Below are 22,901 nucleotides of genomic sequence, written 5' to 3'. Positions count from 1 at the left end.
TACACTACGTGATGAGGAGTTAATGAGCAGGACGGAAAATTGGTTCTAGTCTAGTTCAGGGTTGGCTCGATAAAATATCCAGTGGGTACCGTGCCGCACCGCGCCAGCCTGGTTCCGGGTTTGGATATGCCAGTTGGAAAATTTTATCTGCATTAATTTAATCTCATATCTATCTAGTCATATGTCCTCAGATGCACTGATGAAATTTCGCTAGCTCACCTTCATAGAAAAAAGTATAGGTAATAATGAAAACAGTTCACATTACTCAATGAAAATAAAGCATGTAGCTGGTAAACTTTATAGATTTTTTTATAGAAGTATTATAATTGCTCGCCCGACCATGCGAAAATTAAAATAAAGATTAGAGTTGGGTTTTTTTTAAATGTCGACCACAACAGATGTGGAGTCCAGAGAAAGAGTTGCACGTTTTTTCCGGGGAACTCTGAGAAAAAAATACTGAGCAGCAGAGCAGAGATAAACCCAGCAGGGCTGTGGGACTGCATGGGACATATCGAACTGCATTCCGGAGAACAGCACCGACACTCGGGCAGTGTGGGACACCAAACCCCCAGTACCTTACAATATATACTGTATGTATGTGCATGATTAATAATGCATACCACGATATCCTGTATTGTGATTTAATGTAATGTGGACATCGTACTAAACATGCTTCGCTTTCCAGTGAACAGCATTTTTAGACTTAGAAGATACCCACATTGGAAATGGGTCGTGTATTCATTCGGGTACCCGCTGAACCCAGCTGCTAAACTGACACGTCTTGTCCTCATATATTTTTAAATTATATTACAAAGCATCAGCTGCAAAGGGTTAGGAGTACAATCAAAGAGAATATAGAAGCGATTAGGTCAATACCATTAAGTTGTAACATAGATCCATAGCATACACCTGTTAGCACACCTATGTTTTAGCAGATTTATATCTCATTCCTCATTCCTCTCAGTCAGGTTCAGGCCTCCGTTTCAGCTACATATGTGAACGCACTTAGGCCTCCTAAAACCTCAACTGTGAACAGGGTTTAAAAAAAGCAGGACTAAATTTGAGGTGAACAAGTGTGAACAGGGTGGTTGAGATTCATATTTTGTCCTGGTCTCCCTCTGGGATTTCTTGGTATAGTTTTTGGTTATATGTTTCCATTCTGTATTGCCAAATGTTAGAGTCTCTGTGTGGTGTTGAGTTCTCTCCAGGTCTCTGTGTGACGTGGCCATTTCTCCTCTTGCTGGTGCATCCTGTGTTGTGTGGGTCTCTGTGTTTGCAGTTTGCCAGTGTTTGCAGGTCTTTTCTTATTGTTCTGCATTTGCTGTCAAATACTTTCTCTTTCTGTTGGTTGTTTTTATTGGTCTTCTTGGAGTTTCCTCTTTTCAGGCTGCTTTTTGGCGCTATTGTCCCAAATCAGATCAAATCTAAATCTTTATTATCCCCAGAGGGGAAATTAGGTTTGCAGTCAGGAGTTAAAACATTCAGCAACCTTAACAACAATAACAAAGTATGTTGTTATAATCTTTCACTGACAGTTCATTCCCTCTGTATTGTGTTGGTAGTGTTTTGAAAATGTGACTGCAGGGCCCGGGGCGGTCTGAGCGCTTGCAGCAATTACGTTCACTCGCTGCACAAAAAGCTCAGTGTCACCAGAGAGGCTCCCCCCACCGCGCTCCGACTCACCTCCGCACACAGACACGTGGCAGCGAGGTGCCCCTCTGACCCTGCTCTTACACAGGGCCCTCAGATGCCCGGGCCGGAGGTGGTGTGGCACAGTCAAGGGCTCTGTCTCTGATCTGGACCCGACAGCCGGACCGTGGGCCACCGGACAATTACTGCCTTTTAGACCCGGCAGCCTGAGCATTCCTGCGCCATGGACACCGCCTTCGCATGCCCCCCCAGCACAGCCCCGGGGTCAGCGCAGCAGGATAGCCTCCGGGATGGTTGCTAAACCAGAATGAGCAGTTTATGAACTGTTTAATAGCGCTTTCATTCATAGTGTTCCAGCCAATCATATTTCACCAGCTTGCCTTCATCTCACTGTCCTCACGGAGAGAGAGATGGAGGGAGATAGAGAGAAAGAGATGGAGTAATGAAGCGACTGGTAAAATATCAGTGTTTATGTAAGTCTCTGTCTGGTTAAGTGGAGCAGCGCTGGCTCATTTCACTGCAGTTTTCACCGTAGTCCTGTGGAAAGGGAAGGAATGACACACTGAGAGCAGCAAGGAAGCACTGATACAGATGAGCTGCCCCGACACTGCCCCTGCCCCGGCCCCGACACTGCCCCTGCCCCGGCCCCGTCACTGCCCCTGCCCTGACATTGCCCCTGCCTCGACACCGTCCCTGCCCCGACACTGCCCCTGCCCTGACACTACCCTTGACTGTGTGATTTGTGATCTGTGCTGCTCAGGGCCCTGTGTTTCGGTGCTGTAGCTCAGCCTGTCTGAGGGAGGGGGCGCAGTGTAAATGGGGCTCTGTGCTCTACAGGAAACAGCTGCTCTGTGTGACTGAGGGGTTCACTGCCCTGTGCCCACTCACACACTCTCCATCAGTAACACACTCACACTCACAATCAAACTCACACACAGACACACACACCCTCAGCAGTCAGCTAAGCCCAGTATCAGCACCAGACAGGCTGCACTGAAGAGCAGCTTCCTCTCTCTCTCTGTGTCTCTCTCTCTCCCTCAGTCTCATCAGTCCCAGACTCCTGCTGGATCCAGACAGTCTCCGTTAACCTGGCTGGGATCTTGGCTGAGACTCCCCTCCCCCAGCTCTGCGCCTCCACACACCCATGTCTCGGGTTACCTGTCTGAGGGTGTTACAGAGTCACACCGACACACATGGCCAGAGCAGCGCCACTCAGCTGCAGCAGGGTGACCAGGCCGCAGCCGCCCTCCCCCCCAAGGCTCAGTTTGTCCCCCCCGTTAACTGGGCCTGCCCCTCCCCACATGTCGAGTGCACACGGCAGAAGTGCCACAATTCAGTGAATTCGGACAGTGTTCAATCTGACACAGAGGATTTCAGCTTATCTCTGTCAGGGTGTTAGTGACACCGCTGCGCCCGGTGGAGGCCCCACGCCAGACACGCATCTACTACGCCGCTGTTTTGACAACCATTGTGCCATCAGCAGTGATGCATGTCTATCCCACGATGCACTGTGTCACTCAGGGGGGACAGGGAAGTGCAGATATAGGGTTGCCTCAGTGAGATGGGCTGGCTGGGTTGGTTCAGGTTTAAACTGGGAGCTTTGCGGGCCCTGGCGGCTGCGCTCGGGGGGGCTGGGAGTGGGAGATGTACAGTCCTGCTGGGACACAGACACTCACACAGTGCTTGAGGGGCTGAGAGGGAGGGAGAGAGAGTGCAGTTGAGTCTGTCAGTATCGGCGCTGTGCCCAGGCAGTTTATAGATAGAGACCTGTCCTCATCCCATGCTTTTTCCTCTCTAAATCTCTTCCTTTCCATTAATCTCTGTATTTTTCTTCCCCTCTCTCCACCTCCCTCTCTATCCGTCGCCCTCTCTGTTTCTCTGCGGTGTGATTTTGCTTGCAGCAGTTCAGTTCAGTATCAGGCTCTGATTCGTCATCACTTTGAGCAGCAGTGTGGAGCTCAGACCTCCCACAGAGAGTAAACACACACAAACAGCCTCACACACACACAGAGACGTACACTCTCACACACACTTGCTTGGCACTCGGCACTGTCGACACAGCTGCTATTTGGAGGGGCTTAGGGGGTCACACACACAACATCCCCACTAGCCTGCAGTTTGCATGTGTATAGACAGACAGACAGACAGACAGGCCTGCAGGAAGGCAGACAGACAGGCAGACAGTGTGGACTTCCAGCTTTGTTTCTTTAATGGCATAATTGGCTTAATTGATTCAGTTGAACCCTTTCCCTGGGTCCCACTGTGCTCCCACCCCTCTCCTCTCCCTCCTCCGGACATAATTACATAAGTTACATAATTGAACTCATAATTGGCTTAATTAGTCAAGATTAACTCTGGCCACAGACACTAGTAAAACCTGAAGGACGAGAGTAGTGAGGCCCTGAGCTCAGAATCACGCTGCACCCGCTCACCTGGGAGGACTGTGTGTGTGTTTGTTGATGTGTGTGTATCATGGCGCTGTGTGCTCCATGCTGTGTAGCCATACATTTGAAATGAGAGCTACAGAGTAGTGGAGCATCTAGACCAGTGGTTCCCAAACCCCCTACCCTGCTGGTTTTTGTTCCAACCGAGCTCTCAATTACTTAATTGAACCTTAATTGAAGTAACAATCTGCTTAGATTTTACTTTTTAAATTGTGTAAGAAAATAGTTGTTTCTTCAATACATGTTTTAATATAATTCTATACTTAACTTTAAACCCCTACTGTTTAAAATAATTAAAAGTCTCTGATTTAGGAAATTATTAATTCAATTAAGGGTTCAATTAAGTAATTGAGAGCTTGGTTGGAACAAAAACCAGCAGGGTAGGGGGTCCCCCCGGGCCGGTTTGGGAACCACTGGTCTATACTGTTTATTTATTCATCAGCATTTCTGTAAACGAAATGTGTGTTGTCGCACCCGTTCCTGAGAGAGTGGGAGCAGCCAGAGCCAAGCTAAGACTAGGAGGGGTGCCCCGCTGCAGGGGACAGCTGCACATCCTTAGCCTGACCCCTGACCTCTGGCCCAGGCTAACACTCTGCCCGTAATGTCAAGTCTGGACTCTCTGCCTCCCTTGACAGCACAGCCCAACACTGACCTCTGCACTGTGACCACTAACCTGACCACTGCCCTCTGTGCTGGAGGGTCTGCCTGGCACAGACAGCTCCCTGTTTGCCCCTCGAGCTGCGGCAGAGACCCTCAGACACTCTGGACAGTCTGGGAGGAGGACTAGACCATTTTGAGAAGGAGAGGGAGAAAGAGTTTGGACCTGGAGTGGCAGGCAACCATAAAACCTCTCCCTCCTCCCTCTCCCCTCCTCAGCTCTTTAATATGAATGACTCTATTGATTATGTTGACACATTTTATGTGAGTGAGTGAGTTTAAGAATGTGATATAGTATATTCCTCTCTCTTGTTATTGACTGCTGATGCACCCTAAAGAGCTTATTTATATAATTACCGTATGTCTAAGACTGCAATGTGTGTCCGGATGTTATTGTCAATATGACCTTTTTTATGTTGTTTTGGGTTATTTTGCGATTCTGTGTGACCCCTGTGTGGAATGAACAGTAAATGTAAAGTGTTTGTGTGTGTGTGTGTGTGTGTGTGTGTTGGGGGGGACAAGTGGACAGTAAAGCCCAGGACTACTGTCTGAGAGAGAGAGAGAGAGAGAGAGAGAGAGAGAGAGAGAGAGAGAGAGAGAGAGAGAGAGAGAGGCTAACCTGGAGCTGGCTGTCTGCTCAAGAGGGCAGGAGTATTCCAGATGTGTGTGCTAGTAATCCAGCTGTGTGTTGAGTGGGGGAGGGGGTTAATGTACTTTTACTGTTGTTTAAACCAGGTGCAATTCATAGGAAATGGCTGAGTGAAAGTCGCAGGGGCTGGAGTGCAAACTGGCCCAGGGCTAGCACTCCCGGGGGGGAAGTACACGCTGTCCTGGGACGGCGTGCTTTACGGTCCAGAACAGGGGTCCGGGGGCGGGACCCTGGGCTCTGACGTCACCGGGGTTGGGGCAGAGGGTGGGGGAGGCGGTGCTGCCGGGGTCCTCTGCCACACTCACTGTACCGGAGCTCGGCATCGCAGAGACACTGTACCACCGCCTGCCTGCCCTGCGGATTATCCGACACTGCCTGCCGACTGCCCAGCGCCATAGCCCCGCTGGCCCTTACAGAGCTGTGTGCAGAGAGAGAGAGAGAGAGAGAGAGAGAGAGAGAGAGGGGGGTTGTTTTCCAGTAGCGGTGTGGTGGTGTTTTGCTGGGAACAATAGCTTTGGCTCAGCCCTGGTCTCGTATTACAGTGAGAGAGAGAGAGGGGGGAGAAGGAGAGAAAGAGAGAGAGAGAGAAGGGGGTTCCGCTATGCAAACTGACAGCATCAGATGTTTTGATCTGCTGGATTGCTGAAAAAGAGGAAAGCAGGGAGAGCAGAGCTGTCTTTCGCGGAACAGAGAACGGAGTTGTGAGAGTTGTTTCGCCGGGACAGAGACCCCCGACCACTCGGACACAGAGACCCCTTGCGACCGGACAGCCTCCAGGGCAGGATCCGCAGCCCAGCCGACGCGCACCGGTTGCGCCAGCCAGCAGAGCTCGGACACGGTAAGACAGCCGCCCGTTACGGGGGACAGTGTTGGGCTGGTGGGACAGCACGGAAGATAGTGTGTGTGTTAGTGACAACTCAGGGCTCTTTGCAGCGGATTATGTATTGATTATGGGTTGCAGAATATCCGTTGCTTTGTTGAAAGGCACCCGGAGCTCTTGTTTGATTGTTATGAACGATCCAACGTTTGTTTGTGTTGTTTTTTTTTTTGAACTTAAAAACCTATGCATAACATAATATACAAATCAGCTTTCATATATTTTAAACTGTGTTGTTTGCGACTTTCCCCCCCTGCCCTGCTGTAGCAGCACCCCCTCCCCAACACACACCGTCGCAGTGCGGGGAGCGCAGCGCTGGGGGAGCCTGGATACATATGCATAAAATAAGTGTGTTTACAGAGATTTCACACCGAGACTACAGTCAGTGCAGAGGAAGACCCTGCGAAGGAAGCAGGAGCAAAAAAATCGCAATTTTTGGTCGATTATAAGTTGTAGTTGATGTTTGAACTGGTGACAGTAACTCTCTCCATAGCCCGTGTGCGCAACACTGTATCCCACATCGCCTGGAAACTGCGTTATTGGACATTATATAGATATTATAGATATTATTATCCCCGTCAGACTGTGGGTTTCGTGCTCCCTGGCGACTTGGGAAATAAACTGCTCTGTGTGACTGTGGATAATGAAGTTAAGTGGGACCGGGCGTCCAGTGATGACTGTGATTAGAGCTGGCCTGGACAGGAAAGAAAGAGTGAGTCGGGAGTGATACAGAAATAGATAGAGAACAGAGGAGGGGCAGCGATGGAGTTGAAGGGAAAGAGATAGGGTGATGGACAGAGAGAGAAGAGCGAGGGAGCTGGAGACACGGACAGAGAGACAGGGACACAGAGTGAAGGAGGTCATTTACTTAGTGTGTAATATTGTACATGTGTCTAATAATGTCTAGAACAGATATCTCTAGACCTGGTCACAGAGACCTACAGTCCAGTCCAGCAGGATCTTCAGCCCTGGTTCTGGAGAGCTACAATAGGGTTTTATTCCATCTGATCTCTCAATTAGTTAATTGAGCCAATTACTAGCTTAGCGAATGTGATTCTTTAGCTCCTGACTCTACGCCTATACAGCTGAAAGGACTGGGGGTGGGGGGTGCTGCTGTTGTGAAGACTGGGTGCTGCTCTAGTCCTGGGGAGCCCCACTCAAGCCCAGCAGGGTTTATATGTGTCCATTAAGCCCCCCACCCCATCTCCAGAGGTTGGGGGGCTTCTCCACAGCTCCAGTCCTGCCCACAATCAGATGGGTTAGGGAGTCAGGAGATCAGGATGGGGGAGGACACTGGACTGCAGCATCTCATAGGAACGTGTGTGTTGGGGGCAGGAGTGTTATCGGTGTTGGGGAGGGCAGGGAGCTCCGGCCGCAATCCTGTGAGCAGCTCGGTGCCCGTGCGGCGATGGAGGCCGGGCGGCAGCTTCAGCGTGTGCAGAGTCGGTTGTCGTTGAGCCACAGTTGTTGATTTCAAGTCAGCTGTGTTGGCAGTGAGTCTCGTGTCGTGTGTTTGTGTGCAGAGGGGACGCTCTGAGACTCTCGGTGGAGTTCGGTTTGGTGTCTGTTCTGCCCGTCCCTGGTCGGCTTGGTTGTTTTCCCAGTGCAGTGTGTGCAGTAACTCCAGGCACTCCCTCCCTCTCCCTGGACTCTGAGTCTCTAATTCGGGTTTGGACAGTCCTGCTGGACCGCCATTCCTGGACTCACCCAGCCTTTGAAGACAGCTTACATTCCCTCCCTTGCTCTTTTTTTGTCCTTGTCTTTCCTTCTCTTGTCTTCCTCTCTGTTTTCACTCCCTTCCTACTTGCTCTCCCTTATTCCCCAATTTTCTCTCTCTCTCTACCCCCCTCCTTCTCTTTCTTTCTGTAAATGTTGTGTTTAGAGAGCAGGGGATCCAGTTTCCTCCAGTATCCTGAAACCACAAGAGCAGCGTCTTAAAGGGGACAGCTGCACTGAAACAGTGACTGATTAACTGATACACTGAGTGACTGACTGATACACTGATTGATACACAGAGTGAGTGACTGACTGATAAAATGAGTGACCCCCACCACCAGAGTGAGGCAGCTGCCACCCAGACCATTGGCAGTTAGAGTGGACCTGCGAGACTGCCACCCCCATCCACACTGCTCTGTGAGAGTGTGAGTGAGGGAGCTGTGTTTATATACAGCAAGGGAGGGTGTACAGTGTGTATGTGTCAGGTGTGTGGGAGTGTGTACAGCTTTGTATCTGGGGTTAGTGTTTGTGTGTTGAGTTTACGGAGACTGATGTGTGTTACAGAGTGTTTGTGTCACAAGAGTGTGTGTGCGCGTGCGTGCATGCATGGGGAGAGTGCTGAGTGTGTGAGTGTATGTGTCTGAAGTATGTTGGGAATGTGTGTGTGTGTGTGTATATGTGTATATGTGTGGGCGATACAGGCAACCCCTAACTGACGACCATTATTTTAATGCATAACCCTCCAGTTCATGTCCGCACGCAGCTCCCATGTATGACGGCGTCAGACTCTGGCTCTACGTATCGTCCCAAAACAGGAATCGCATATCCGCCAAACTCGCCACTTTCCAGCTGCTGCTTGAGCTGCGTACATCCACGGCACATCACTCTTCACTCCATTGTCTTTGTTTATTTATAGTCATTTATAGTCATTGTTGCGTGTTTAATAGAGTTTTCTTCCATTTCCGTTGTCAGTTTGGGTATTTTTAGGGTATGAAATTGGTTTCCAGGTAGAGAACCATCATTTATAACAGTGCGCCTCTGGGAAATAAGGGTTCGATTTATGATGGCTCTCCAGGAACCAACTAGGTTTTAAGTAGGGGGTCGCCTGTATGTGGGCAGTATGTTGGGAGTGTGTGTGTGTTAGTGTGTGTGTGGGGAGTATGTGGGCAGTGTGGGGGGAGTGTGCACTGAGGTTGCCCAGCAGGATGCCAGTGTTGGAGAAGCCTGGCATGGGGCCATTGTGGAGGGTCAGTGCTGATCCCTCTGTTGTGGTCAAACAATGACCGCTGGTCCTGCCTGCTGCTGGGGGTGGGCCTGCTGTCCAGCTGTCCTGCCCACGGCCAGAGACGGAGGAAGAGGACAGGCTGGTCAGTTCAGAGACAACACAGAACTCCTGCACGGGGCACTAACGGCATCTCCGGCCCATCTCCCCCCCCCCCCCCCCCTCTCTCTCTCTCTCTCTCTCTCTTGCATCAGTTCCATTGCACTCCTACCAGCAGCCCTGTGACCCCCTCAGTCTCCTGCTGTCAGCCACTAACACAGAGAACAGATGGGGAAGGGGAATGGGGGGGCGGGCTCTGCAGGCTGTGTACAGGGAGGGGGGTGGCAGTCCGCTGTGTGCATGGCTGGGTCAGTGGGTTAGTGCCGAGTGGCCGGCAGTGTGTGGGCTGCTTCCCCTTTGCTGAGATTACAGGGCTTGGAGGAGACCAATATGGAGTTGTGTGCGTAAACTGCAGCCTGGGTGTCAGTGTGGATCCGAGCTGGGCTTTCGATGAGTGAGTTTGTGACTGCAGTGCCATCTTGTCTGTCTGCCTGTCTGTCTGACTGTTAATCTGTCCATCTCTCTGTCTGTCTGTCTCCGATGCTGTGCTGTCTGTTGATCGTGCCCAGGCTGCAGTACTGTCTCGCTGGTCCAGCTGGCGTCTGGAGGCACAGTGTGAGTTTGTCCGCCTGCCTGCCTGTCTTTCCGCTGGTGCGCAGAGTGTGGCTGGGCACTCGAAGCCTCATTATTATCATCATCGTCATTATTTACTCAATTAATTGATTGCAATTATTTATTCTACCCTGTCATTTTCTGTACAAACACACACACCAACAAACAAGCACTGACTCCCAGATGGGCCGTGCTGACCATCTGTCTCCCCCCGGCTCCCGAGACGAGGGGCAGTGTGTCAGCGAGCCGTCGTGACTCAGTGTGAGGGCAGTGTGTCACAGAGCCCCGCGCTGCCATCGCACACACTGGACATCGTTAGTGTAGCGTTGTGTTGTGTAGTGTGTGGTGCAGGCAGATCTGAGAGAGTGAGTCACTGTGGGAGTAACGGCCGCCAGTCCAGCTGGGCCTGTGGAGCCGAGCCAGCAGCTGAGAGCCGCAGAGAGCCGAGGTCAGAACAATCGAAAACAAACCACTGTGCCGTGATTGGAGCTGCATGGAAGGTGGGGGCAACACTGCGGTGGAGGGCAGAGCCCCAGCCCTCAGGTGTGCCATGACAGCGCCAGGTCAGCCTGGGGCTCCAACACAACACAGGCCCACAGCCCCAGAGAGAGGAGTCTCTCCATCTCTCTCTCTCCCTTTCCCTCCTCCCCCCTTTCTCTCTCTCTCTCTGTGGCCCATGTTTTATTTTTCGCTCTTCAAGGAGGGATTGTTTTTTTTTAACAGCAGCGGAAAGATAAACAAATCTCTCCCTCCTCCTCCTCCTCCCCCCCCTCTCTCTCTGTCTCTCTCTCTGCAAGATGTCTTTGTGAGAAATATCCAGTACCAGAGCAGTTTGTCTGTACAGGACTGTCCATCAGTGACAGTGCGGTCAAAGCAGCAGAAGAGCCACCAGTAGGGAGGAAGAGAGAGAGAGGAAGAGGGAGAGAGAGAGAGAGAGAGAGAGACCCCTCCAGCTCAGCAGTGCCCCACTTCAGTTCTCAGACTAAAGTGATGCCTGGCTTTGTCTGACAGGATTAAATTGCTTGAGTTAATGCGTTTAACATAAAAAATGAATAGCTCTGCCCTGTGAGTGTCGGGCTGTGTGTTTCAGCACAAGAGCAGCAGCAGTGACGCCTCACTGCTCACACCACAGCCTCTGGACCGGCATTAAACTATTCTGTCCTATGCTGGGCTGTGCTGGGCTGTGCTGGGCTGGGCTGTGCTGGGCTGGGCTTAAGGAGCCTAGGGGAGTATTGACAAGGTTGAAAAGAACAACTCAGAATCAATGTGGTCATTGGCGGCGTCACGTGGGCCCAGCCGTGTGACACGTGTCCGCTCTGAGCCGGGCCGAGCTCTCTGTGCTTCAGGCGCATTTCAGTTCAGTGCAGTTAGGTTGAGCGCAGTTCAGCTCAGTGTAGCGCAGCGCAGCACAGTGCAGTACAGTTCAGTACAGAGCAGCGCAGCCGAGTGTAACCCCTGCTGTCCAGCCCTCCCCTGCTGCCTGTTTGCTGTGCGCTGACGTTATTGTTGTTGTGTTATTATTGGCTGTGACCTCATCTGGGATCCGGTGCGCCTCTCCCCCAGGAGCCACCCCCTCCGCTGCCTCCCTCACTGCCGGCACAGCCGAGTCTCTCACCCTCAGAGCTGCTACACTGACCGGCTTAATCACACAGGAACTGCACACTCACACACTGACACACACACACTGACATTAATACACACTGATGCACTCTTTCTAACTGAAACTGATACACATTCATACACACATTGATATACACTGACACTAATACACCGTGATACACACGGACACACACACTGAGACATACTGATATACACATACGCCAATACACACTGACACAATGACACTGATGCACACAGACACACACACATCACAGTCAAACACACATTGATACACACTGACACTAATACACACTGATACACACACACCAATACACAAAACACGAATACTAACTCGCACAGATACACACTTGCTCACACAGATACACACACTCCCACACACTGAAACACACTCGCTCACACAGATACACACTCGCTCACTCACACTCGTTCCTGGGTTGTGTCTCTCAGTGCTCCGGGCAGAGGTGCGCAGTGTGGGGCTGTGGGAGACGGCAGGCTGTGCTAAGGGACACAGACACCCGGCTGCTCCACAAACACATGACATCACCTGCCGGCACCTGGGCCCAACAGTGCGCTGTGCTGGGAGGGGGGGGTTCAGTGCGCTGTGCTGGGGGGGCTCAGTGTGCTGTGCTGGGGGGGTCTCCATGTGCTAGACTATTCTGTAAAGGCCTTGCCACTTTATCTGTAACCCCTCCCTGGTGTTCCTGTGTGTGTGTGTGTGTGGTTTGCTGTGTCTGGTTTTGTGTGTGCGTGTGCAAGCACCAGAGTCTGTGTGTTTTCCTGTGTGGAGTGTTTCTTCTTCCCCGGTTAGAGCCGAGTCTCGGTGTGAGAGGAGTGCTGCTGTATTGTGGAAGGAGGAGGTGGGGGGGGGGACGGAACAGCTGTCAAGTGTGGCAGGATGTGTGAGGTCACAGGTCAGGGGAGGGAGGGGGATTTAATAAGATTAATTTACTCAGATTTCCACTGAATAATACTGCAGTCCTGATGGGGAGAGAGATGGTGTGTGGGTGTGTTAGTATCGTTTTGTATGAATGTGTGTGTGTGTGTGTGTATTTGTGTGTGTCGGAGTATCCGTATGTGTGTCTCTCTGTGTGTGCCTGGCTGTGTGGCCAGAGGTGTACAGTGACAGGAAGGGGGACTAATTTGGAGTAGAAAGCAGCGGGGGTGGTGGGGGGAGTGACCTTCCTGCTGCAGTGGGGTGGGGGGGTTTCCCATCCCCCTGTTCCTGAGTCAGTGCTGTGGCAACACTGATGTAACTTAGTCACGCCAATAAAGCTTTTGTGAATTGAATTGAATGGAACTGATTGGAGTTAGGGGGTCACAGTGTGAGCGTGTGTGTCGGGGCTCCGTGTCAGGACTCTGTGTGAGTGTGTGGATCTGTGTGAGTGTGTGTCAGGACTCTGTGTGAGTGTGTGGATCTGTGTGAGTGTGTGTCAGGACTCTGTGTGAGCATGTGTGTGTTGTGGCTCTTTGTGTGAGTGGGTGTCAGGACTCTGTGTGTATGTTGTGGCTCTGTGAGTGTTTTAGGGCTCTGTGTGAGTGTGTGTTGTGGCTCCGTGTGTGTTGTTGCTCTGTGTGAGTGTGTCTCAGGGCTTTGCTCTCCAGAATTAAAACCTGTTAAAGCTGCTCGTTACACAGACATCTCATCTCATTTTCATTTCCATTTTCATCCCCCTCTCCTGTGGCAGAGGGAGGGGACGGGGGGGTCAGATGTGAAGGATATTAACCTGATTGAAAGCAGAGTCGGCCCCCTCAGTTCCCCCCCCCAGGGGCCTGACCTTCAGCTGCAGAGGGCCGAGCTGAGCGGAAGAGTCTGAATCACCGCATACACTGAGCCCTCTCTCCATGCCAGCAGAGAGAGAGATGGAGAGAGAGATGGAGAAAGCGAGGGAGGGTGGAAGGGAGGGAGAGGGAGGAATAGAGTAAAAGAAGCACAGATTTGGAGAAGGACTGTAACAGAGAGGTTTTGGAGAGAGATGGAGAGAGGGAGAGGTGTGAAGGGAGAGGGGGAGATGGAGAGGTGTGGAGGGATGGGGGAAGGGGAGAGAGATGGAGAGAGGAAGAGGTGTGGAGGGAGAGGGAGGGGGGAGATGGAGAGGTGTGGAGGGAGAGGGGGAAAGATGGAGAGAGGAAGAGGTGTGGATGGAGAGGGGGAGAGCGATGGAGAGAGGAAGAGATTCACACACAGCTGTATGGACGCAGCGCGGAGCAGCAGCGGGGATTAATTCCCTGTAAGATTATTTCACAGTAATTACAGCGCAGCACTGCCCTGTAACTGGGGCTATTCCTACAGGGACGGACAAGATTCATTATAGAGCCCAATACTGTGGCACTAAGCCTGTAGGGGCTGGGGCACGGCAGGGCGTGGCCTCTTCTGAGTCGAGGGGGGGTCTGCTCCTTCCTCTTGCCTCGTGCCTGTTGACCCTGCGGAGACGGTGGGGGTAGCTGTTTTCATTTCGGGTTTTGCAGGCTGGGCTGGAGTGTCGCTACAGCGCCGTGCTGGAGAGAGCCCAAGGTGCCAAGGAAGCTGTTTTTGAATTTGAATTGAATGTAGATTTTTTGAGAGCTGAAAATAGCTGGTGTAAATGGTAGACAGAGAGAGAGAGAGAGAGAGAGAGAGAGAGAGAGAGAGAGAGAGAGAGAGAGAATGTGCTGAGAATGGAATATGGTAATGCCTGGGAACGATGTAGCGGAGGCTGCTATGAATGGAGTGTTAATGCTTGAGAGAACGAGAGAGAGAGATGGAGGTGTGATTGGAGTGTTAATGCCTGCCTGTCAAACAGAAGGCTACTGCACAGTCACACTGCATTGATTGACAGCGCCGTCCCACCTCAGCCCCGTCAGGCAGCACAGAGGACCCCCCGCAGTGTGTCGAGCACTCGTTTATCCACTCCTGTCTTCTTTTATTTATGTTCTTTTGTTTTGAATGTTTCGTGCAGGTACACGGACCCGTGTCACTCGAGACCTTCCTCCAATCAAAGGCGTCCCCCTGCGATGAGAGACGGGGCAGGAGGTGGCAGCAGGGCAATGGGCGGAGTCCGTACGCTCCTGGTGATGGTCCTGATTGGCTGCGGAGAGGTCACGTGTCTGGACTGGAACCCAATCCCACGCAAGACCGTGAAGCACAGCGGTGAGTTTCAGATGGCAGCTGGACGTGGCATCTCTCTCTCCTCGCCTCTCCATCCCTCTCTTTTCTGTTTTCTCAGAGCTTTACTCTCTCTGAAACTTTTCTCTTGTCCCGTCCTGCTCTCTGCCTCTCTCTCTCTCTCTTCCACTCTCTGTATCCTTCTCCTGCTGTCTGCCTCTCTCTCCCCCTAACCCTTCCCCTCCCCCTCTGCCTCTTTGTTGGTGATGAGAGAGGAGACTTAATGGAAAATGTAGTCAGTTCACACAGGAAGTCAGTATGCCTGTAAAACACACACACACACACACACACACAGGGATTTTTAAAGAGTGGGTGTGTCTGGGTGTGTCGCCCCCCCAAACAGCAGAGTTCTACAGGCTGTGCTTCTCTCCCTCTCTGCCCCCCCGCCCCCCGTATCCCTGCTCTCTGTGCTAACCATTCATTACTTTAATTGGGGGGTACAGCATACAGCAGCACTACCAGGAGAACTGCCCGGCCTCTCCCTCAATCCTCTCTCTCTCTCTCTCTGTTTTGCTCTTAAACTTAAATGTCATTAATCTTTTTCCATCAAATGTGAGCTCCCTTCCCCCTTTCTTGCTCTCCCTTCTCCTTCTCTCTCTCTCTCTCTTCTCTCTTCAGTTCAATCCCCCCTCTCTCTCAGACCACAGAACCTGGGGTCTGTAATTTGGGCTGCAGTTGAATGGAGGGAGGGAGGGAGGGATGGGGAAAAGAGAGAGACTAAAATGGAGAGAGAGAGGAAGGGAGGAGCCAGGTTAATGTGTTTCTCTCTTTGCTGGTCATCCCCAAATTAGCTGGAGTCGTTAGTGATTAGAGATCAATTGGGGTGGGGGAGATGGGATGGGGTTACTGCCCGAGAGAGAGAGAGAGAGAGAGAGAGAGAGAGAGAGAGAATATGCTCTAATCCCTCAGATTGCTGCAGTCAGCGCATTGCACACAACACACAGACACACACTGCACACTGCAAACACACAACACAATGCACATTGTACACATGCTGGGACTTTTTTCTTTAATTTGTTATTTTTCTTTAAGTTTTTCCTTCTCTCTTGCTGCCAGTTATCTCTCTCTGTTTCTCTCTCTCTCTCTCTCTCTCTCTTTGATGGCGTTCTGCCCTTTTAAGGCTGTGTCAGAGCCTGCACTGGGCTCCCTCTCATGGCCCAGCTCTGCACATTGTCACTTTCTGTGTGTATGTGTGTATGTGTGTGTGTGTCTGTGTGTGTGTGTTTGTGAGTCTGTGTCTGTTAGTGAATCTGTGTCTGTGGGTTTGTTTGTGAGTCTATGTGTGTGTGTGTGTGTGAGTTTGTGTTTGTGAGTGTGAGTGTGTGTGTGTGTGAGTGTATGAGTTTGTGTTTGTGTTAGTAAGTGTGAGTGTGTGTGTGCGTGTGTGTTAGTATGTTTTTTTCACAGTGCAGTTCCCAGTACAGCAGTGTACACACAGAGCTCCTGTGTGGCAGCAGTGTAGTGAGGCGCAGTGCTGGGCTGTTTACAGTAAACCTCTGAGAGACACAGCACTGGGGATCAGGCAGGAGAGCTGGGATGGGGGAGGAAGTCACTCATTCCTGTCCTGGGGGTCCGGCTGCTGTCCTGCAGTGTCAGTGGGGGGTGTTCTGAATGGACAGTGGGGGCAGCTGTCCCACTGGTCCACGGCGGTGAATGTGGTGGGAGGCTGTGTCCCTGTGCTTCTGTTGAGCTCTGCCCCCCAGTGGAGACTCGACTGCACTGCGCCACACGTTCAATGACAATAATATTAATATTATTATTATTATTATTATTATTATTATTATTATCTATATGTGTGTTGTGTAGAGAGCAGAGCTGTGTTGTGGTCTGTGTGTAGTGTGTGAGTGTGTGTTGTGTGTGCTGTGAGTGAGCAGTCTGTATGCAGTGTGCATCTCTCTCTCCTCTGGCAGTGTGGAATCAAGCAGCTGTGCCTCGTTTCCCTGGGGACGGGTTTATTTGCGCACTCAGCTCTGAAGATCAGCAAAGCCTGCAGGCAGCTGCCAGCTCTCTCTCTCTGTATTAGCACAGCCCTCTCCCTCTCCCTTTCAATCTTCTCTCTCCCCTCTCTCTTGGTCTGTCAGTTTTAGTATATCCCTCTCTCCTTCCCTCCCCTCGCTCTCAGTCTCACTCTGCAGTAGCACACCCTCCTGCACTCTTTACTCCACTCTTTTCTGTCTTTCTCCCTTTCTTTACAAAATAAATCTATATAAATGTCTTCCTCTTTCCCTCAGAGCTGCGTGGGGTGCAGCGGTTCCGGGCGCCAGGCGTGTGGAACTACAGTGTGGTGTCGCTGGCCGAGGGGGTGGGGCTGCTGTATGTGGGCGCGCGGGAGGCACTGTTCGCCCTCAACATGACTGACATCAGCCGAGAGATGTACCCTGCTGTGAGCCATCCCCTGACACACTGACATATTGACACACTGACAAATTGACACATTGACTGGCTGACTGACTGACTGACTGATTGACACACTGACTGACTGACTGACTGACTGACTGACCAACTGAATAACAGATCTGTCTCTCTGTCTGACTGCAGATCCGATGGCCTGCCCCAGCGCAGAATAAGGGAGAGTGTGTTCAGAAGGGCAAGAACAACCAGGTACAGCTGCAGCGCCCCCTGTGGCCACTCTCTCACACACCCACACACTCACACACCGCGGCAGCTATCGCATGTATAAACACTCCCTCCCTCTCTCTCTTTCAGACGGAGTGTTTCAATTACGTCCGTTTCCTGCAGAGCTACAACCGGACACACATGTACACCTGCGGGACCTACGCCTTCCAGCCCAAGTGCTCCTACATTGTGAGTGTCCCTGTGTCCCTGCATCTGCATCTCTCCCTGTCTCTGTGTGTCTCCGTCTTTTTCCCTGACCAGCAGGGCTTTCAAATACTCTTTATTTTGTAACATTAACTTTTCACTGCCCCACCCAGGATGTTAAACGCTTCACCCTGGACACCGCTGCCCTGGAGGACGGGAAAGGGAAGTGTCCCTATGACCCAGCCAGAGGACACACCGGACTGATCGTAGGTGAGGGACAGAGCCTGCCCGTCAGTGTGTGTTCGTCTGTCAGTGAGTGTGCGTGAGTGTGCGTGAGTGCGCGTGAGTGCGCGTGTATTCGCGTGTGCGAGAGAGTTTGACCGTCTCTGTGTGTTTCAGATAAGGAGCTCTACTCTGCGACGCTCCATAACTTCCTGGGCTCAGAGCCAGTGATCCTCCGCAGCCTGGGGCAGCACTATTCCATGAAGACCGAGTTCCTGCCCACCTGGCTGAATGGTGAGGGGCCCTCCACCGCCTGTCTCTGTCTGTCTTCCCGTCTCTATGCTCGTCTGTCTGTCCATCTCTCCCTGTCTCTCTGCCCATCACTCCATCTCTTATCTCTCTCTCTCTCTCTCTCACCCCCTCCAGAGCCGGACTTTGTTGGCTCAGCGTTGGTGCGGGAGAGCAGTGGCAGTGACATCGGGGACGATGATAAGATCTATTTCTTCTTTGCGGAGCGGGCCGAGGAACTGGACTGTGACAGCGAGCTCACCGTGTCACGGGTCGCCCGTGTCTGCAAGGTACTGCCCCGGCCAATCACAGGCCCCTCCCGACCTCAGCATCCTATCAGGAGCCAGATTTCAGTCTGATTGATGGCTTGTAGGTCCAATCAGAGGCCAGTTCCCATTTTGTTTGTCAAGCTCAGCACAGACTGACTGACAGCGCCCTGTGTGTGTGCATGTCCAATCAGGGTGACGTGGGCGGGGCACGGACGCTGCAGAAGAAGTGGACGTCGTTCCAGAAGGCCCGCCTCCTGTGCACGCTGCCGGAGCGTCACGTGACGTTCAACACGCTGCGCGCCATGTTCACGTTCAGCGACCGCGACTGGAGGAACACAGCCTTCTTCGCCATCTTCCACGCACAGTGGTGAGGTTCCCTCTCCTCGGCGTCTGTGCGTCCATCTGTCCATTTGTCTTGTCTTTGTGTCTCTGTTCATCTGTGTGTCCATTTGTGAATATCTCTCTCTCTCTCTCTCTCTCTCTCTCTCTCTCTCTCTCTGTGTCTGCCTTAATCTGCTCTCAGGGAAAGTATGGATGTCTCTGTGGCGTGTCAGTCTCTCTCTCTCTCTCTAACCCTCTCTCTCTCTCTCTCTTTCCCTCCCTCCCTCCCTCAGGGGTGATGTGGATGTGTCTGCGGTGTGTCAGTACCACATCAGTGATCTGCGCCGTGTTTTCAATGGCCCCTTCAAGGAGTATAAGGAGTCTGCACAGAAATGGGTTGAATACACCGGGCAGGTCCCCAGCCCCCGGCCTGGATCGGTAAGGACATGGGAGGAGGAGGAGAGGAGAGGGGAGGAGCAGGGAAGGAGAGAGTGGAAAGGGGCAGTGGAGAGGAAAGGAAGGGGTGGGAGAGAACAGGGGTCAGGAGAGGAGTGGGAGAGTGTGCACTGTATCTCTGTGGTGCTGTGCTGACCCGTGTCTCTGTGCGTGTGTGTGTGTGTGTGTCTGTGTGTGTGCAGTGCATCACCCGCTGGCACCGAGAGCACGGGTACAACAGCTCGCTGCAGCTGCCCGACGCCACCCTGAACTTCGCCAAGAAGCACCCCCTGATGCACGAGCGCGCTCAGGCCCGGCCCCTGCTGCTGAAGCGCGGCGTCAACTTCACCCGGCTGGCCGTCACCCGCGTCACCGCACTCGACCAGCGGCTGTACAGCGTGCTGTTCATCGGCACAGGTACTGGGTGGGGCAGAGGAATTGAGTGTCAGGGGCGGCACAGAGGCAGAGAGAGTCTGTCTCTCTGTCTGTCTGAATCTCTCTGTCTGTCTCTCTGTCTACCTGTCTCTCCCTGTGTCCATCTCTCTGTCCCTCAGTCCTGCAGTGTGTAGGAGCCGCAGTGTGACTCTCTCTCTCTCTCTCTCTCTCTCTCTGTGTCTCCGCAGCGGAGGGATGGCTGTACAAGGCGCTCATAGTGGGCTCAGAGGTCCATGTCATCGAGGAGGTGCAGCTGTTTGAGCAGCCGCAGCCCGTGGAGAGCCTGACCATCTCACACAGCAAGGTACCGACCATCTCACACACCGACTCCCTCACACACACTCCCAAATGGACACCTACAGTGTACCAGTACTGGCGCCCTCTCTCCCTCACTCCCTCTCTCCCTCTTTCTCTCTCTCTCAAATTCAAAATAAGCTTAATTGGTACAACCAGATTATGCAGGTGTTTCCAAAGCATTTACAGTCAAAGAGAGAACAGAAATACAACAAAACATGAGATCAAACTAAAAGTATAAAGGAGTTAATCAGCTCTACAGGTTATACAAGTTAATCATGTATTTGACCTATCCTCTCTGCTGCCTCTCTCTGTAGAAGTTGCTGTATGTGGGCTCTCGTTCAGAGGTGCTGCAGATTCCTTTGGCTGACTGCGGGCGTTACGTCTCCCTCCCAGACTGCCTGCTCTCTCGGGACCCGTACTGCGCCTGGGACAGCGAGGGGCGAGCCTGCGTGCGCACGGACCAGCACCATGGGTCAGCACCGTCTTAAATGTTCCCCTTAACCAGTGTATTGTGTGCAAGAGTGTGTAGTGACCGTGTCTTCTGTCTGCAGCTCCTCGGCACTGAAGCAGGACGTGATGCTGGAGACTTTCGGGCGTGGTCGGGCCAAGTTCACGGCCACACCCGTCCCTGGCCCAGGTGAGCTGAACCCACCGCGCACACCAACTCACACACAACAGAGAGGGCATGACTGGAACTAACCTCCCTATCCACCTTTCTCTCTCTCTCTCTCTCTCTCTCTCTCTCAGATCGCTCCAGGCCGAGGAATGTGACGGTGGTGGTGGGGTCTGACCTGGTGCTGCCCTGCCAACTGGTGTCCAACGTGGCTCAAGCAACCTGGCAGTTCAACGACCGCGAACTGGTGCTGGGCGGGGGGACGGGTACGGCGGGGCGCTTTGACGCGGCGCTGCGGGCCCTGGTGATCGGGGGGGCAGGGCCGGCGCAACAGGGGCGTTACACCTGCTTCTCTGAGGAGCGGGGCGTGCGCTTCCTCAGCCAGACCTACCAGGTGGCGGTGGTGGCCAGCGCGCCCGTATTCATGGAGGCGCGGGCGCCCGAGCCAGGGGCAGGGCTGTTCTGGGTGCTGGTGGTCACGCTGGGCTCGGGCTGCCTGCTGCTGCTCGCCCTGGCGCTATACCTGCGGCGGCGGCTCAAGCTGGCACTGGGCAAGGGTGCCGACATGAAGCCCCTGGAGAGCACGCTGGTGTACCCCATCTCGCTGCCCAAGGAGCCGCCCAGCCTGGTGCACGGCAAGATGGCTTCCGACTCCGACGATCGCTTTTGGGAGACGGGCAACTTCTACTACTCTGATGGCTCACTGAAGATCGTGCCCGGCCATGCACTGTCCCCCCCTACCGCACCGCCCGCCCCGAGCCCCCCCACCGCCATCCCCGGGCAGCCGCTGCACTCCCCCGGCCGCCTCAGCCTGGGCCCCCTGCGTGGCTCCGGCAGCAACGGCTACATCCGCCTCAACCTGAGCGCGGCAGGCGAGGGCGGCGGCGGGGGGGGCGCCGAGTACGCCAGCCCCTTCAAGGAGGAGCTGCGCCGCACGCTGCAGCAGAGGAGCATTCTGCCCGATGCCAACCCAGAGGAGTCCTCGGTGTAGACTGCGCTCTGACTCCTGCACAGGGCGACTCAACCCTCTTCTCCAAGGAACAATCAACCCAACTCAACTACCTCCCTCCTGCAGGAGCGCTCTCTCTCTCTCTCTCCTCTCTCTGTCTCTCTCTCTTGCCATCTCTCACTGGTTGCCACCCCCAGACTCTGAGTATGGCTCTGGGGTATTGTACTGGTCCCTTTACTGCTCTGTGTTGTGCTGGGCAGGCCAACAAGAAAACAATCCTCTCTCCCTGAGACTTTTCCCTGAGACACAGACCTGAAGGAGAGAGATGAAAATAGAGAGAGATGGAGAGGGGGTTGGATGCAGGCATTTCCTGGACTTGTACAGAACTGCTGATTCTTATTCTGATTATTGTATTTTAATGTTATTTTATTTTATTTTATTTTATTGTTTTACGGTTCTCCCAAGCTTGCGTCTTTAAAAACGATAATATATGAGAATAATGACACTGACGGTGTTGGAGTGGCGGAGAGGCTGCCGGTGTGTGCTGGAGGCAGCCGGAGGGGGATGGGGGTGGGGGGGGTTACTGCCAATGGAGAAACCAAACTGCTCTCCCCAGCCCCCTGACCTGGATTTGGGGACCCCACACCCCATGGTGCAGTCAGTGACCGCTCTGTGGGGTCACCAAGCTGCGGGTCACAAAGAGACACTGGACGGACAGACACAGGCATAATTGCAGCACGACAAACGGACACACTGATACTGTGGAGACATGGAGGCGGAGGCACAGAGACACCTGGACCCATGGGCACATGGACAGACAGACAGACAGACGGACTTATGGGAATTCCAGTGAAGAGGCTCCTTGACTCACTGCATCCCGGCATTACAGGTACAGCCGTGTGTGTGTGTGTGTGTGTGTGTGTGTGTGTGTGTGTGTGTGTGTGTGTGTGTGCAGTGTGTGATCCCCTCTCCCTCTTCCTCTCCCTGCAGTGGCTGACTCGGCTCAGGACAGAGCTGCCTCCTGCTGGACAGAGGGCCACCGTCCCTCGTCCCCCCCAGAGACTCAGAGAGACGGGGGACAGGGCGTGTGGAGCACAGTGCATTACAGTCCGCCTGATCTGAGTCCCTGCCTCTGAGCGCATCGGCTCTAGTGTCTGTTTGCTTGTTTGTTTGTTTGTTTGTTTGTTTTTTAATTGTTTTATTTGCTTTTAAAGTCCGTCCCTCCTGAGACCAAAAAAAAAAACTGAACAAACACCTGCGACGAGAGCTGCTGCGCTGCACTCCGAGCACCCCCCCCACACCCCCGAGACCTACACTGTCCCTGCCCCAGTCCCTGTCCCAGTCACCCCTCCTGCCCCAGTCCCTGCTCCTGCTGCAGCTCCAGTCCTGGTCTTGTTTTGTTTAAATGTTCCTCTTATCACGTCGTTGTTGCTGTAGTTGTTGTTTTTTACAGGTGTACATTGTATTGTAACTTATTTTGCCTGTACAAAATTTTCAATATTTATTATCAGTGTACATAATTACTTATTTTTTTATATATGAATAAAGGCCAAGATCATGTTCCTCCTTCTCTGTCTATCCCTGTCTTTCGTCTCTCTCTCCGTTTAATCAGTGATCGCTGTGT

At 52.7% G+C, this 22,901-nt stretch overlaps 1 protein-coding gene across 1 annotated transcript; it reads left to right on the top strand.

Annotated features, from left to right (window-relative positions):
• Positions 1-5,702: 5,702 nt before the first annotated feature.
• sema4c (sema domain, immunoglobulin domain (Ig), transmembrane domain (TM) and short cytoplasmic domain, (semaphorin) 4C) lies at positions 5,703-22,853 on the top strand. The gene is made up of 16 exons (XM_066714152.1): positions 5,703-6,238; positions 14,483-14,673; positions 16,920-17,071; positions 17,227-17,289; positions 17,395-17,493; positions 17,622-17,718; positions 17,848-17,964; positions 18,097-18,248; positions 18,419-18,594; positions 18,842-18,986; positions 19,187-19,400; positions 19,607-19,722; positions 20,030-20,187; positions 20,267-20,352; positions 20,463-22,166; positions 22,268-22,853. Exons 2-15 carry the CDS (start codon positions 14,538-14,540, stop codon positions 21,317-21,319), a joined length of 2,568 nt encoding a protein of 855 aa, XP_066570249.1. The 5' UTR covers positions 5,703-6,238; positions 14,483-14,537; the 3' UTR covers positions 21,320-22,166; positions 22,268-22,853.
• The last annotated feature ends 48 nt before the right edge of the window (positions 22,854-22,901 follow it).

Source organism: Amia ocellicauda, chromosome 9 (assembly GCF_036373705.1).
Source record: "Amia ocellicauda isolate fAmiCal2 chromosome 9, fAmiCal2.hap1, whole genome shotgun sequence".
In the NCBI taxonomy this organism is placed as follows: domain Eukaryota; kingdom Metazoa; phylum Chordata; class Actinopteri; order Amiiformes; family Amiidae; genus Amia; species Amia ocellicauda.
Note: the sequence above shows the minus strand (reverse complement) of the source record. Positions and strands in the feature narration are given on the sequence as shown.